Source organism: Callorhinchus milii, unplaced genomic scaffold (genome assembly GCF_018977255.1).
Source record: "Callorhinchus milii isolate IMCB2004 unplaced genomic scaffold, IMCB_Cmil_1.0 Scaffold9, whole genome shotgun sequence".
Classification (NCBI taxonomy): Eukaryota; Metazoa; Chordata; class Chondrichthyes; order Chimaeriformes; family Callorhinchidae; genus Callorhinchus; species Callorhinchus milii.
In genome coordinates, this window is record NW_024704750.1 from 18,129,410 (window position 1) to 18,146,198 (window position 16,789).

At 38.4% G+C, this 16,789-nt stretch overlaps 1 protein-coding gene across 7 annotated transcripts in view; it reads left to right on the plus strand.

Annotated features, from left to right (window-relative positions):
- LOC103178459 (coiled-coil domain-containing protein 9) overlaps nucleotides 1-16,789 on the plus strand; it is a 46,543-nt gene that overhangs the window by 13,411 nt on the left and 16,343 nt on the right. For 6 of the 7 annotated variants that reach the window (XM_042338059.1, XM_042338058.1, XM_042338057.1 and 3 more), the window contains 4 exons: nucleotides 602-706; nucleotides 2,100-2,243; nucleotides 7,491-7,574; nucleotides 12,487-12,666. In XM_042338059.1, coding sequence (XP_042193993.1) covers nucleotides 602-706; nucleotides 2,100-2,243; nucleotides 7,491-7,574; nucleotides 12,487-12,666 — 513 coding nt within the window. The remainder of the gene's footprint in view (nucleotides 1-601; nucleotides 707-2,099; nucleotides 2,244-7,490; nucleotides 7,575-12,486; nucleotides 12,667-16,789) is intronic. The other variant, XM_042338061.1, reaches the window with a different exon arrangement.

Genomic DNA, 16,789 nt, shown 5'->3' on the forward strand with positions numbered 1-16,789 from the left:
ATATACAGTCAATTCATTTTACTGTATATTCTGTAAAGTGCTTTGAGACGTCTAGAAGACGTGGAAAGCACTATATCGAATGCATTGATTATTATTATTATAATAACTGACTTTTGCTCAAATGTTATATTGGTGTTTTGTGTTGTGTTTAAGATCAGCATGAGGCAGTTGCCTGTAGTTTAGCGATAGTTTGAATACCACTATGCAACAGGCGGAAGGAGCTCTAGCTGCTAAACTCTTAGCAATGCTCATCATTCTACAACTCTCAGGGTTTCAGCTGGACAGTGATCAGGAATAGGAGTTCTAGCTGACTCTCTAACCCAGGGATATTGAGGCTACTGCAGCAGTTTCTGAGGTTAGCTGATTCAGCACAGACTGAGATTTGAACTGGAAACCATCTGATCAGTATGGCTTATTGTTGCACTGACCCATTAGGCTGTCGGGTTCATGAAATTATTTAGGTTACTTTTTGAACCTTTTCCTACCTGTTCTTAATAGTGATGTTGAACTTAGTAATAGTCTTTTTATGATCTTAATGGATTAACACAAATTTGACTTGTTCTTGTTTCTACCTAATGAGCATAATATTACCTTAATGCAGGAAATAGAAGAAGACAAGAAAAGGGCAGAATTGGAAGGAATGGCTATCACCACTCGTAAAAACAAGCCTGAGACTCTAACCATCACAATTACAAAAGCCCCAAATGTAAGTTTTTTTTATAATATGCTCAAAAGATGCATAAAAAAGATGTAAGGCTAGCTCAGTTGACAGCACTTAGAGACAAGAGGGCTACCACTGCGCCAGGCTGAAACACAGACCATTAAGCCAAACGATCTGCCAATTGACTAACAACCAGCTTCCGACTTACGACTGGGTAAACAGAGGTATTTTGAGTAAGGAAACCTGCCTAAGGTTTCCCTCCTTCCCCCCACCCCGCCTAGGAATCAAGTATAAGGACTGAGCCTGCATTGGTTTCTTTCCTTCTGTTCTTTTTTCTCCATTTCAACAACATTACTGACCAAGAGGCTGGAACGATTAACCTGAACAAAATATTGAAGTCATCTATCCAGTAGTAATTACAAATAACTCTGTCCCTGCCCGAGGGATAGACACACTGTTCTCGATTTCTCAGAAACCCTCCTTCTTGAATTATAGAATATTTATAAAGCAGCTTCCAACCCAGTCTGACAGGAGCTGTGAGTCTTGACCTGGTCAAGGTAGAAAACTAGAGATTTATCATACCTCCTTTGATCTTCTTGCACACTATCTCCTGATGACTTGGCAGTAATGTTAGCTCGTCAACCTAAGGCCCTGTACCAGGTTCTAATCCTGCATCACCGAATTACAAATTCTAATGACTAGATTCTTGGGTTACCTCAGGGGGGAAAAGTAGGGTGGGTGTTCTGGAGAGATTAGGTTGGATGCCTTCATCCAGACCAATCTCATGCAATCTGCTTTTCCACAGTTTTTAAAAAGAATGAATTTCCAATTTAAGCTGAGTTGAAGAATCTTGAAGAATCTTTCTTCAACTGGGTAATCTTAAATTTGAAGACAAAATCCTCTTACAGGCTAGGTTGGAATATTATGCTTCCCTCTGATCGTACTAAAAATGGTCGCTTAGTGTGGTCATGAACGTATGGGGCTTTGTATTCCTTCATATCAACATTTCTGCTCCCCTCCTTTGAAGAGCTGAAAAGGAATTCAGAACAAGGACTGGAGCAGGGTAAATTATGCAGCTTTTTAATGGTTCTACAAATGTAACTCTTAAAAGGGCAATGATTTCTCCCATTCAAATAATGACCCTAATCCCAGTCCTTTAAGGGAGTGAATGGTATTCAAACAATGATGAAAACTACTCACACGTAAGTTATTTGCTTTGCATATTACATAAATTATATACGTTTTTGCATATTTTTCTGGGATTATATTTTTTTAAAAAAGGTGATTATATTGCCTGATTTTGTCCACAAAATACACAGTCAATCCACTTTACGGAATATCCTGTGAAGAGCTTTGAGATGTCTCAATGAAATGATAAATCAATATATCAAATGCAAGAATTATTACTATTTATGTGCTGTTTATTTGGCATTTTTAGGAGAAGAGAGTGGTAAGTGAAAAACGGGGAGTTGGAAGACCCAGCAGTCTGAAAGGGTTTGAAGTAGATGATGTTGGCCAACGATTCTCCATAGGAAGGGGACACAGGCTTCGTAAATTTGTTGTGGAGGAAAGCAAGGCAAAGGTGGGTTACATAAAATGGAATTTTCTTGTACAGCTTATTTTACAGGGTGGAAATTGCCAGTTTTTAACTGAAGTCAGATCTTGTGCAGCAAAATTGTACAGTTTTTTTATGAAAGACGGTTGCTTATCAGCAACTTGCATTTCTAAAAGAAAATGCTGTTATGAGGATGTGGCGGAAGGTGATTGTATTGATATTTCTATCTTTGAAAACGACTGGAGAGAAATGATTGTGCATCTTACCGTGTACAGGGCAGCATTCCTTCCCTGCCCTCTTGTGCCCCTTTTCTATAAAATGCATAGGTTGTAAAATCCTGCTGCTTAGCTTGTATTTCTCTCACTGGATATAGCAATTGGTTGGTGCAAAAAAAGAAAACAAAAATAGTCAATGGTAAATTTTTAAACTTTTCAGTATTCTAAAAGGAAGTGGAGGTCTTATTTGGCAATAGGAGTAAGGATTCTTCAGCTCATGTAACCCTTCAACTATGTGGCAAATATTCTAGCCACTTTGCCTCAAATCTGTGGAACTCCCTGCTTCAATCCCTCCAGGCTGATGCTCCAATATAGGACTGTGGTTCATTGCTGAATTCCGTGGGATGAGATGTTAAACCGAGATTCTGTTTGCCTATTGAGGTGGACATTAAAGATTCTGTGGCAGTATTCAAAAAGAGAAGGAAGTTTCTTTCAGTGTCCTGCCAACAATTCCCAAGATAAATTTGGTAATTTACTTCATGGCTGTTTGTTGTGGGACATTGCTCGGTGTAAATTGTCTGCCATATTCACCTACAAGAAAAGTACACATTCACTACGCTTCTCAGTAAATTCTGTGAAACGTTTTGATACATCCTCCCGACATTTTGATACATCCTCCCAGCCTTATTTCAAATGCATGGATTAAATATATTTTTCAATTTTTGCTTGGGAATTTAACCAGGATTTTGGTCCCTTTTGAACCTTTTGGGATGGTTTGGGATTTTCATTTTAAAACCATTATTCTTCTAGCTCTTGTGTTTGCATAACTTGCAAACCTAGAATAAATACATTGCAAATGAAGAACAAAGCCATTTTATTATGCTCATAAATTTCACAGTATAATTTGTGATGAGTTGTTGAACTCAGTGGATTAGTAGTTTTATTTTTTGTGATGACAACAGGATAGTTCTTGGGCCAGATTCTTGATTTGTTTTTCTCCCTCAAATTTCTTGAGTTTCAGTTTCCTGATGAATACAGGACTCATGATGTATCTTCCTTCACATAGATCTAAAGAAACAAAATGTCACACAATTAACCTCATTTAGCTTTACAATACAAGGATGAAAGGCTTTTGATTTTCTCTATAACTGAATGTTTTCATTTAGAAAAGACCTCAGGCAGACTCATCACTTCGTTCTACCTGGTCTGGCCTGCTCCTCATCCCCAGAGTCCTCCGCTCCACCCTTGGCGGTCATGCTTTCATGCCCCGAGGCTCTGGAACTCCCTTCCTCTCTCCCTTCGCCTCGCCCCTTCTCTTCCTATTTTCAGGTCTCGACTGAAGACCTTTCTTTTTGACCGCGCCTTTGGTCACCTTCCCCCTGACTTGGCCCCGGGATCCATTACTGTGAAGCACTCTGAGATGTCCGGCGTGGAGGGCGCTATATAAATCCAAGTTGTTGTTGTTGTTGCTCCGCCACATTTGGACCTTTTTTTTTCCCTTCCTTATATGTATTGTTCCTTTTCTAGTTGGGACTGTGATAATACTCTATTCCTGCCCATTTGTCATTGGAGATATTTTCTTGTTCTAGCCCATTCCTAATTATTATTCTTTTACAGAAAACAATTGAACATGCAAATTCTACAGTCTGCCATCAATTGTGATACACGGTACCCATATTCTGCCCAGTTCAACTAATTAGCAGCAGAACCGGCTATCAGATGTGGAATTGAACCTGAGTAGATCTTCCCCACTGTGTCTGTAATACACACAAGACATTTAGATAACACAGTTATAACAGTCTATTTGGTAACTGGGTGTTTTTGAGGTTCTCTGTGAGGCAACTCCTGGAGATGAATTTCTGTGCGTTTGTAATGACTATGAATGTTCGTTGAAACATTAAGGTGCTGCCAATTGATACTTTATTCCTAGCCAGGCTCAGCACTGTCAACATTCACCAAAGAAGGAGGCTATTGGTGTTATTTTTTGGAATGTTCTGAAGGACTTTATTAATTAAAAAAAAGATAACTAGATAATGTGTGGAACACTGCAAAGTTCAAGAGAAATGACCTGCTAAATGCCAATTTTGGAGAAGAAAGACAACCTACCAGTGCATTTTTGCAGACGTTAGTGTGCAAGAAACAAGAAATTGTTTTTGCCTTATATAGTAATGTCAGCACAGCAGGCTGAAGCATCTGCAGCTGGCTGGCTGCCAGGGTCTGGAAAGTAGCAGCCAATTTGATCTCTGGCATTGAGAGATGGCAGCATTGCACTGCTTTGTAATTATTGTAAAACTAATGCATTACAGGATCACATTCTGCCCCAACTGCAATCAATCACTATTATGTTGATGGAAAGGGTGAGCTCTATAACTTGTGGAAATATTTAAACTTTTGCATTTATATATTGCACAGTTCATTGTTTATCTGGCGAAGACATTATTTTCAAATACAGGTATTTAAAAAATAGATAAAAAATATAGCAGTATGTACAGAAATAACTGACCACACTCATCATGAAATTCTCACTTAAGCTTTTTATTTTTTAATAGACTGGCGCACATCATGTCCTTCCATTATAATCTAGAGAAACCTGCAGTGAGTGATCTGAGACACTACCTTATGTGGAGGGTGCTATATAAGTGCAAGTTGTTGTTGCTGATCGATGTTGGTCTTTTCTGTCTGATTTACACACAAAAATAATTGAAAAGAAATGGCGAAAACGAGTTTCTAAATTTAAGAATCTTTCCAAATTTTGCAGAATCCTAAGCTTTAAGGTGGTGTTTTGACAAAACACTGGCTTCCAGGCCTCTGAAATGGCATTAGAATAAGAATACCACCTGTAAGGCACCAGATTTGAAATATGTGATTTGCTGGAATCTTTTCTCCATTTTTGCCAAATTAATAAAAAAGCAGTATAGGCCACCACTAAGCATGCCCTGTGTGCTTGGTGTGGGTGATGTATAGTTGTGTACAACTTTGAGATTCCTCCAATGACAGTTGGTAGAGATGTATCTTATCCTCTGTGTCAGAGGGCAAAATTGTTGAGCTAATGTGGGAAACAGGAATCATTTAGTACCTTTCTTGACTGTTGCAGAGCACCCTCTGCTAACTTGATAAAAGTTCTGGAGAGGGTTGCATTTCTGCAGTCTATTAGTAGCTATCCTGAGGAATCCTAGAGAAGTAGTTAATTGGTAGTTCCTGATTGACAAGAACCTATGGCTGGAGGGTTCTCTTCAGTCAATATTTCCATCTAATTGTTGAACATTGTTTTGGTTTCTCGAGCCATTGAAGATATAAAAAAACTTCTAATTATGCAGACCAAGGAACCCCGTTTGACTTTCCCCTTCCCTTGCTGCCAGATGGGCTCTTGAAAAAATCTGGTTTGGAAGAGAATATTCTTTGTGACCTGACATCTAAATATGGCCACTCTGGAGATTTTTTGACTGTGTTTGGAGATTTTTCTCTGATTCTGACCAGGTGAAATTTATTTTCAGTGATAGGACAGAAAATGCTGGAAATGCGCAGTAGATCAAATTACCATTAGACATCGAACGATAGGTCAAACCTTTCACATGTGAATAAACTGGAGAACACTCTTTACAGGACTGAGGAAAGCAAGTAGGGTCAAGCCAAGAAAACAGACAAGAACAAGTCAAACATTTAAATCCAAAAATGAGAATACACAGACGCAGATAATGGATTTAGGTCAAATTGGGAAATTCTGGAATGAGATGTTAAAGATGTTGTATATTGCTTGATTCGTGGAGGTTGAAGGTGTTTCCTGCAGCAACTCTATTGTTATACAAAATGCTACTACTGCAAGAAGAATCACCTCTCAGGCATTTTGACCCTTCAGAAGCAGCGGAGACAGTCCAAAACCAATATAAAGTGTACAATAAACTATTGAATTTCTAATGACTTCATATAAATGCTCAGATCGGATTTCACTTGTGGTTAAAGATGATGATTGTCTTTGAATTCAATTGAATTTAGCTTGTTAGGACTATATTCTTAATTTTGCTTTAATTTACACAAATCAATTTTTCCCAAAACTGTTCAGATGACCTGTCCTGGGTCCCATGATGTCTGCAGAGCAGCTGAAAATATTGCTGTCCAGTTGAAATAAGATATGCAAATTGGGAACTAATTAGTGCTTTTCACTGTCTTGTTGTTGGTACACAGAACAAAGAAACCATTTGTCTAGCTTTTGATGGACATGTATTCATTTTATAGCAGCTGTTAAGTGGGAGTCTCTGTTAATTTGTTTTTTCTGTGCTCCACTAATCAGGCTAGTGGAGACCCCATGATAATTGGGTAGCAGCTTGTTCCAAGCTTCGAATCACTACAGCTAAAATATTAGAATGGAATCTATAATTTATGAAGATACAGTACCCTATCCTTAAGGTTGCCTACAAATCAACGTGCAATGCAATTTTGTGGAAATGTAATGTCATTTCAGTTAGTGAACTACTTGGTTTGAAGGACTTTATGTAGACTACCGTACGGTGCCTGATAATGTTTCATATTTATACAAATGTTTCTCATGTAAAACATAAGCAGAGACCTTGAGTATTGTTGTGTTTTCCATACATGAAATGCTTATAGTGATACATCCAGCATCCATTTGTGTTTCTTTACCCATTTAAAACTTCTGTTGTAGCTTTCACCTGGGTTGAATGCCTGAAAGCATTTCAAAACTACTTTATAATGTGGAGGAACAAACATAGAGATCTAGATTGTTGCATCAGTGTCTATGGAAATTTATAGAATGATGGATTACATATGGCTTGAATGTAATTGGTGAAAGCTTTTTGTTGATGCACTGAAATCAGAGTGGACATGTGTCAGACAGCCGGGTGATTAAAACAAAAGGTGCATGATCGTTGGGTCGTTTCTTCTGTATTCACTGTATGCACCAACACAAACAGTGCCCATTGAGGGCTGTGGGAAATGGCCAAGACACGAAAGATTGATCAGTTGAACATAATGCCACCTTATCTATGTTTGATGCCTGTTGGAGTAGGTCATATGCTTATTAATTCTTTTTTTTAATATCAAGGAATGGGAGGAAAGGAGAAAACACAATATTGAAAAGATGAATGAAGAAATGGAGGAAATAGCAGAATATGAGCGCAGCAGAAGGGTAAGATAAACCTATTCAACTTGTTTCCCTTTATTTTGTTTTCTATTTTATGCAAAAAATGCATAGTAACAGTTAATTGATAAAACGTCCAAGTAAGAACTGACTGAACCTACTGCACATTTAAGCATTTATGACGGCAGTACAGCAGTGGTTGTAATTTGCTTGCAACACATCTTCAATTTGTCAATAAAGACCCCACCTGGTTCCCGGCTGACCAGATGTGAGCTAGTCCTTACACTGGCTGGCAAGCATATTTCTCAAGTTTTTTTCTTAACTAAAAAGTTGATAAAATTTGCAATAACTTAAAAGTAGGATTTACATATTGTTGGATCTAATCCATTTACATTTTGTTACTTGTTACATTTTGTTACAAACTCTTACCTTCACATTTTAAATCTAAGTAGAGTGTTCTGGTCAGGTTTGTGCTGTGTGGGTTTACTGGTTGAAGACTGGGCTATTTCCCCCTCTTCCCACCCCCTACCCCCCAAACGATTTAGGTTTTGGGAGAGAGCATTTGGTTGCGCTGGATTGCATTGACTGGTTAATAAACTTGTATAATCTGGAGGACTGTACATCAGCTTTTAGCATTAAGTTGTGTTTTATTACACGAGGGCTAAAGCTCTACATTCCATGGTTTATCCATCTGCTACGTATGAGGAAGATATTATGAAGATGTGAGTGTATATACATAAAGTGCTGTACATTAGTTTATTTTACCGGATACAGTGACTAAAAGTAGGAGTTGATACATTGTAATGAAAGCCCTCCTTTGCCCAAAATATCTAGTGCAATCGGAAATAGTCTGACTATTTGCAAATTTCAACACCTACAACTTGCTTTTGAATATTTAATTTAGTAAATTTTGAGTGTGTGTGATATACACATGTACATACACACATAATGTATATATACAGAGGAAGTTGTACCTTGGAACTCTCAAACAAGGTTGAAACCAACCTCAAACAGGTAGGAGGGTAAATGTGCATGTCTGACAAAATGAAGATGTTTAGAAATCTCAATCTCTATTATTAAAACTATAGTTTTTCAACATAAATCTGAAAAATTTATGAGTTTTTTGTCATCAATACCCGATTTCTTTGATGTTTACCCCTTGGTGAATGCATCTGTAGATACAAGATAAACTTCCAAACGTTTCTCAGTTGTGTGTAGCAAATGTTGTCAGTGGTAGTCGTGTTGTATTATGCCGTATTATATCGCAGATTCTGATATTATTGACTCACAATATTATATCAGGATCAGACATCAACTTGTTAATTTTGCAGTCAAAGATCTGTTGAATAAAATTTAAATCCAACCTTTAGTCCTGACCTTCAGAATAAGGCACTAATTTGATTCGCATATTTTTCAACTTCTGATAAGATTTTACTGACGTATTTAGCACTTCCATTATACTTACGTATTACTGCATTTTAAGTCACCTTGCTGTATCTAAGCATGTTTCTGGCAGTGAAATTATTTTAAACTGTTCATCACTTCAGAGTGATGTTCAGTTGACTGTTCTTTGGCTACAAAGTGTCTGCCTCAGAGGTTCTATTATCTGCCAACACAATCTATAATCACTCTCAGACTAAAATGATATTGCACCATCATAAAATCTCAAGAAACCAGCTGAGTTTGCATATACCTTTTGTATTGGGTGAAGAAAAATCGTATTGTGTTTTATGTGTTATGCACTGTCAGCTGTTCGCAACATGCCAGAAATCCAAATACTGATAAATATTTTGTGTTCAGTTTGTGTGAATCATGTGATTAATCTGCAACTGATGATGGTACATGTGGTATCGACTTTTATGCAACATCTTTATTGTACTGACTGTGAGTAAATATATCGATGAACCATTTGTTGTAGTTAATAGAAAAGCCTTCACATCCAGATGCTAAGAATATTAAGCAACGGCTGTGGGAGTTTTGCTGAACAATTAAGTCACTGGGGTATTGGTGCATCTGTAGAGATGATCAAAACGAGCAATTATTTGTTTCTGTAATTAATAACTTTTTGCTGCATCACCTGAGGCCTACACTTAAAATATAAGATTGGTAATGCTGAGTAGGTGAAGTGTGAGTTCCCTGCAGACAGCATCATTGTGATGACTCAGTGTCAGTCAGCAGCAAGCTGTACTTCCTATTTGGTATTGCAGTCAAATACAGCACTTGATAGGAAGTACAGTGAAGATGAGTGGCATTAATTCTGAGTCAGTTTTTTCCCCGGTTCACAAGTGGCAAGCAGAAGCAGAATTGTTGAAAAGATTGGATCATTTGATTCCTGCTGTCCAATATAACTATTAATATAGACCATTTAAAATGAGTAAGGGTGTCAGCCTGGCTCAGTGATAGCACTCTCGCCTCTGAATCAAAAGGTTGTGGGTTCAAGCCCAATGTCGGGACATGGAATCACATAGCCTAAGCTGACACTCCAGTGCAGTGCTAGCATGTGTTGCATTATTGGTGGATAAGACGTTAAACCAAGGTCCCGTCTGCCTTTTCAGGTGGACGTTAAAGATTCCATGGCACTATTCGAAAAGAGAAGAGAGCTTCTCCGAGTGTCCTGGCCAACAAATCCCCCAAATAAAATTGGGCACTCACCCCATGGTTGTTTGTGGGATATTGCTGTGAGCAACTGCGGGCAAATTTTATCCACAAAATACACAATATATCCTGTGAAGCGCTTTGAGACATCTCAATGACCTGATAACGTGCTATTTCAAATGCAAGGATTCTTATTAACACCCAACTTTTTGGTTGATTTAATTTTGTTCTGGGAATCAAGAGAATTGTTTCATTGCTTCTCATAAGATTGAGATTTGTTTAGAAACCAAACTTGCTAACCAGCTAATTAACGTAATAGTGATATTGCAAGAGCTGTTCCTACACTGTTTTTCTGATATTTTACTTCATTGGCAGTAAAGATGCTGATCTGTATTTGTATTTGCTGATTTGTGCTCCATGTAGAAATATTGCTAGGCAGTGGCAGATATATGAGCTGGTAGCATAGTAATGATTTGAAACAGAACATGTTATAATGGAGTCAGGTGTTAAAGTGCTAAGCACCCTTTTACCAACAAAACATTTCTCCTGATTCTTCTCCCACACTCATGCGTAATTTGCCTCAAGTTCCTGCAACCGGTGTCAGTCTGGCTCAGCCGGTAGCACTCTCTCCTCGGAGTCAGAGGATGTGGGGGGGTTCAAGCCCCATGTCAGACTTTGAGCTTGGATAGTCTAAGCTGATACTCCATCGCAGTGCAAGGGTTGTGCTACATTGTTGGCGGTGCTTTCCTTCAGACAAGATGTTAAATCAAGGTTTTGTCTTCCTGTTCATGTGGACATTAAAGATTCTGTGGCATTATGTGAAAAGAGTAGGGAGTTTCTCCTGGTGTCCTGGCTAAACTAAAGTTGGTCACTCACTCCATAGCTATTTGTTGGATGTTGCTGTCAGCAAACGAGCCATCCCGTTTCGCCCACAAAATACACAGTCAGTCTACTTTACAATATATCTTGTGAAGCGTTTTAAGAAGTCTCGATGACATGATAAGGCGCTATATCAAATGCAAGTATTATTATTAATTATTCAAAGCAACCACTTTAGGTTTATGTAGGAAGTGGTAGATACTGGAACGAAGGTGAGAAATTAAAAAAAATTACCTGACAAGGACATCTTCATTCTTCCGCATCTGGGTTAGCCTGGTTTAGTTGATAGCACTCTTACCTTGAGTCCTTCGGTTATGGGTTCAAAGCCCCTCGTGGGCTGGAGGAGTGCTGTATTGTCGGACATGCTATCTTTAGAATCCAGTTAAACTGAAGTGGTTAACCTGTTAAGATCTCATAGTACTAATTGAAAATAGAAGTGAATTTCTCAGGTAACCTTGTCAATAATCTCCCAGATAAAATTGGTCATTCATTTCATAACCATTTATGAGACCGTGATGTGCGCAAATTGACTGCTGCGTTTGCCTACAAAATACACAATCATTACACTTTACATAAAATTCTTTGAAGCGCTTTGCGATGTCCTCTTGACATGTGGACAGATGCTACATCAAATGCAACGATTATTACTTTTATCTCGTACACAACCCAAGATTTTACCCACCCAGACTTTCAATTCTTTAGGGACAAGAAGATTCAATTTTGAATAAAATGTTTTGTTCATATTGCGTGTACAATCTCCATGCTCTGCCTCTGTCAAAAAGAATTACTTTACTTCCCAAGAGAGATGCCTTTCATAAAGTGCTTAAGGAAAAAGTCACAAAGATGTCCCAACGAATTCAGAAATATCTTAATAGGTCTGCATCTTTGTGATTTCACCTTAGTCACTGTACTATATTTTTTTACGGGTTCCTTCTCAACATTTTTCTGTTCTCTTACTCTCTTTATTCCTGCTTTTTATTTCAGGCCAAGAATGTAAGATTAACAAAAAGTAAATGGCCATTCATTTAGAGAAGAGTGTGGGCTGATGTTTTACCATGTGCCAGAACCCTCCTTTTACAAAACCTTGGTAGCAGAAAGAGCTGCTAACCCAGTTATACTTGCCCAATCTTTTCATCCTACAAGATGTGTAGTTCTTTGATACACCGAGCAGAAGATATACTAATTCTCTTTAAATCTTTAAATGAAGTTCTCCGTGAGCTAACGTTCTCAGTCTCCTTTCAAGACCTTAGCTAAAGGAAAACAATGAAGAATGCCGAGGCTATGAGTGCTCGAGGATGCTACAAAATACATATTGTATGCAATGGAATTTTGTGTCTGACATGGATTTACTGGGGTGAGCGCATTCCCTTCACTTATGCTCACAAGAGACTTGCTGGGTTAAGAATTTGACACAATGTGGACGAGGACGTAATGTGGGAGAATGGGGACTACTTCACCACTGGTGAGTAATCTGCCTTTTTTTTAGGAAGGAAAAGTTGACAAGAATCCAGTTAGAAATTTCTTGGATGACCGTCGGCGTTCAGGGCCCTTGCCAGAGGGGGATAAGCACGTGGCCAGTCGACGTCATGTTCGCAACTGGGGTGGTCCTGACTTTGAGATGGTAAAGTCTGGGATAGAAAAGAAGCACTGGGGAAAAGGGTCTCAGGTAAGTTCCAGTGGCTGCATGAAGTGTTTCTGAGGCAGGGTTTCTAGAGATTTCATACATAAATATTTCTTACCTTTTTCCAGTCTTCATTAATGACATTTATGAGCCAATAATATGGAACATTGGAAGGAAAACTGAAGTGGCATGATGATTGCCTAAGAGGATCTGAATTTGTGTAATTGTTACAATTGGCAAATTTTCACTTGTTTATTTACAACAAAATAACACTGGTTACATTTGTCCAGTTTTTCTCTTGAGGGTAGAACACTAATGTTCTGGTGCTTCCCTTAGATTTCCATCTTTTATTCTATCTGGCATTTGTCTTTTATTTATCCATCATTTTTTTCTCCGCTCTCCACCTTGGTATTATGGTAATGTGGGATCATTAGTACTTTATCACAATGGGTTATACACTCTGACTTCTGCCAGGGAGATTATTCTAGTAATAACTCTCCATGCGGTAGAAGTGCATTACTGAACTTTATTTATTCCAGAACAAGCATTAGTATGCACTGGACTAATAATAGATTTTACAATTCTGTGTCATTTATTTGAGCTTTGAACTCCTTGAATCAAATATAAGGACTTGCTGGAGTAAGAATTTAATATTTAATGTGGAGTAGAACATCATGGGGGGAAATGTGGATGCTACGGTGTAGATGAGGTGCTCTCAATATTAACACACAAAAATAGTTCTTTCTTCCCACCCCAATAAAAATTACACCTGCATCTTTCAAAATATTTTGGAAGAGAAAGACCTGAAATTCTGCCAAAGCATAACTAAAAAGAGAATTTATGCGTGATGGTCTTGCTTCCTAAATACATCAGTGTTATTCTGAGAAAATGTGAAAAAAGTATAGTTTGACAATTAAATGGAGTACTTACTTTCCTGTATGCATATCGCTTTAGCTGAATACTGGTTCAAGCCTAAATCATCACTATAGTTAATAAAATGGAAAACAGTTGTCTGTACTTCTCAAATAAACTCATCTTTTCATTCTCAGAAGAATGAACTGTGCAGTTGTGTGTTGTTGTATACTGATTATCATGTTTTCTGAGGAAAAGCACATTGTAGGATCTATCAAGTTTGTTTGTATAAAGAGAGTTTAAATAATAAAGATAAATATTATTTAAAATATTAGCAATACTTGTTACTAACTCACTGAATAAAGTAGGAATTTTAATTACTTTTTTCGTTTTCCTCTACACAGTTTGGATACGTTGGCTAGTTTGATGGAAAATCATATCTGTCCTCGTGAAAGGTTTTAATTTCTTCAGCACATTGTTTATATAATACCCGTGTGGTTAATATCAACTTTATTTATCCAGTTTTGTGCACTTGACCCATAAATGAGAACTGTTTTGAGATGGTGCCATTTGAATTGTACATTGTGTGGTGATGAATAATATTACAATTATTTTTTATTTAAAAGATTTCTGTACTAATTGATCATGATTCGTGCCTTCCACATTATATGGTATGGTTCTGATAAATATTTCAAGGAAGATCTAAAAGAGAAGACAGTCACAGCAGTTTTGTGAGCTGATGGTGTTTTGGATGAATAACGATTGTTTCTTTTGAAAATAGGTCTAACAAGAATATCAGCTTCAAAACGGAGCCACAAATGTAGCATCAGATTTTAGTTCACTTACTTGATTCTAAACATAGCAGCACAGATAGTATATTCTTGCCATTATTGGTCGACTGCAGGAGATTGCAAATTGTCTCCATAGATCCCTTTTGGATAGTGACATCTCGTATTATCTGATAATGTATGACAGCATTGGGGGCATAAGATCTGCTATGGAAATCTCTTGCATATTGTATTAGTTCAATGTAAAACAGTCCTTGTAGACAAGTGTATGGAATGAAAAAAATCATGAATATGAAAAATCATTCTGCTCAAAACTCCAGAATGGTGCCATTCATCATGAAATTAAAAGTTATCTAAAGTTTTGCAAGGAAGGATGATTGAGGCCAGAACACTCAATTCATTTAAAACACAATTTTGTGCTGTAAGAGAAAGACTAGGTTGGAAAGATGATATCAAATGGGCTGAATTGTCTTCATCCAACCCAGTCTTGTGAAGTGCTGGATACCTTACCAAAGTGAGAAACTTTTGAGGTGCAAATTGTGTGTAGAAGAAGTTTGTTTTTAAAAATAGCCATTTGAACATAGTGCATTTAAATGGCATAAACTTGTGTATTACGATAAAACTAACTGGTTGAACTTTCAAATTAGTTCATTACTCCTTCCTACTAGAATAGGGATGATGGGTTGAAACAGTGTTCCGGAATAGCTGATAAGCAAGGGATATGTCTGACTAGAAAGAATGAGTGGAAAATCATATTTATGCTTGTGTGGGTTTCAAAAACAGAATAACTGATTGTTTAGCATAGGTGACAGCATTGTGTTGTATTGAGAAAATAGAATGTGCTCATGGTGAACCTTCGAATAAGCTTTACTTATTGCGTCTGTGTAATACCTTAGGAATTCCATTTTCTTCCTCCGCTGGTATGCTATTTATGCTCATTAATGAGATACCTCACCTCGCCATTGTGTGCATTGGCTCCCCATGGCTACAGAGATGCTTCTCGCTGAGAGTGGAATTTCAGATAGAATAATATTTAGCTAGCAGTGAGATAGATAACTAAGTATAGCAGTAATGGAATATGGGGCACTCATGACTTGATAAGGTGTAAAAACAGCCCACATCGTTCATGCTATGTATAAAGCATTCTTTAGTGCACGGTTCTCAGTGTTTACATACTGGTAAACAATTGTTGGAAGAACCTTTCAGAAGTAAAGGTTATGTTGCTACAAGGAAATCCTATTCATATTTTTATGGTGGATCAAAAGGTAAACTGTGATATATCTGTAAACTTGAGGTGCCGTTTCAGGGCTAGAATTTTTGTTAACACGTTAGTGAATGTAATACAGTATATTATGCCGATTGGGTTGCAATGTGTTTAGTTTGGGACTACAATGTTTCTGTCCACCTTATAAAATGAATCACCTCAAGGCTGGACTATGGGAACTCTCTCCTCGCGGCCTTCCCGGCACCTCCCTCCACAAGCTGCAGGTCATTCAGAACTCTGCAGCTCGTGTACTGTCCCGCACCAGGCTTCGGGACCACATCACTCCCACCCTCGCTCGCCTCCACTGGCTCCCCATCCCCCAGAGGATCGAATTCAAAATCCTCATCCTCACCTACAAGGCCATCCACGGCCTTGCTCCCTCCTACCTCTCCGACCTACTCTCCCCCTACCTACCCGCCCGTACCCTCCGTTCCTCAGGCTCCGCTCTGCTCCACATCCCCCGCCCCAACCGCCCTACCATCGCTGGCCGGGCCTTCAGCCTCTCAGCCCCGAGGCTCTGGAACTCTATTCCCCAGTGCCTTCGCCGCCTCCTCCCTTTCCTCCTTCAAGGCCGGTCTCAAGACCATTCTCTTTGACCGTGCCTTCAGCTCCCTCTCGACTCTCTACCCCCTCCTCGCTCCCTCCCTTCCCTCCCCTCACCCTGACTATCTCCCCCCCAAGGCTCGGGTCCTGACCCAACTGTCCAGTGCCTTGGGACGTCCTCCGGACGTGAAAGGCGCTCTATAAATGGAATCTTGTTGTTGTTGTTGAATCAATTATTGAACATTGGTTAGAAACTGAAACAATTGAGTTTGAGAAAGATTAAAAGGTTAATTTTGAACATGGCACAAGTTACAATAGTAACTTATTGGCAGCATGTATATACAGTATTAATTGCTCAAAGAACACTATCTTTAAATGAATGCTGCATTTGAAAAAGAATACTTTTTATCCAACTATATTGCCTTCAGTGTATCAATTGGAATTGGTTTTACTGTTACATTCATCTTTTTGTGAAATAAAGTGTGTTTTCCAAGACAGTAAAACTCGCATGAGTCTTACCTTTGTAAATCGTATAATTGCCTAAGTCCTACATTCACTCGAGTCCCATTCAGTTTCCTATCAAAACCACTTAGATTTCTTTGTGCTACTCGTATTAAACACCTCCTGACTCGTAACTCCGCTATTACTCCATTACTCCTGCACTTACCGGCTGTTAAATTGCAGGTCCTGACCCTTTGATGCATTCACGTTTACCGACCAG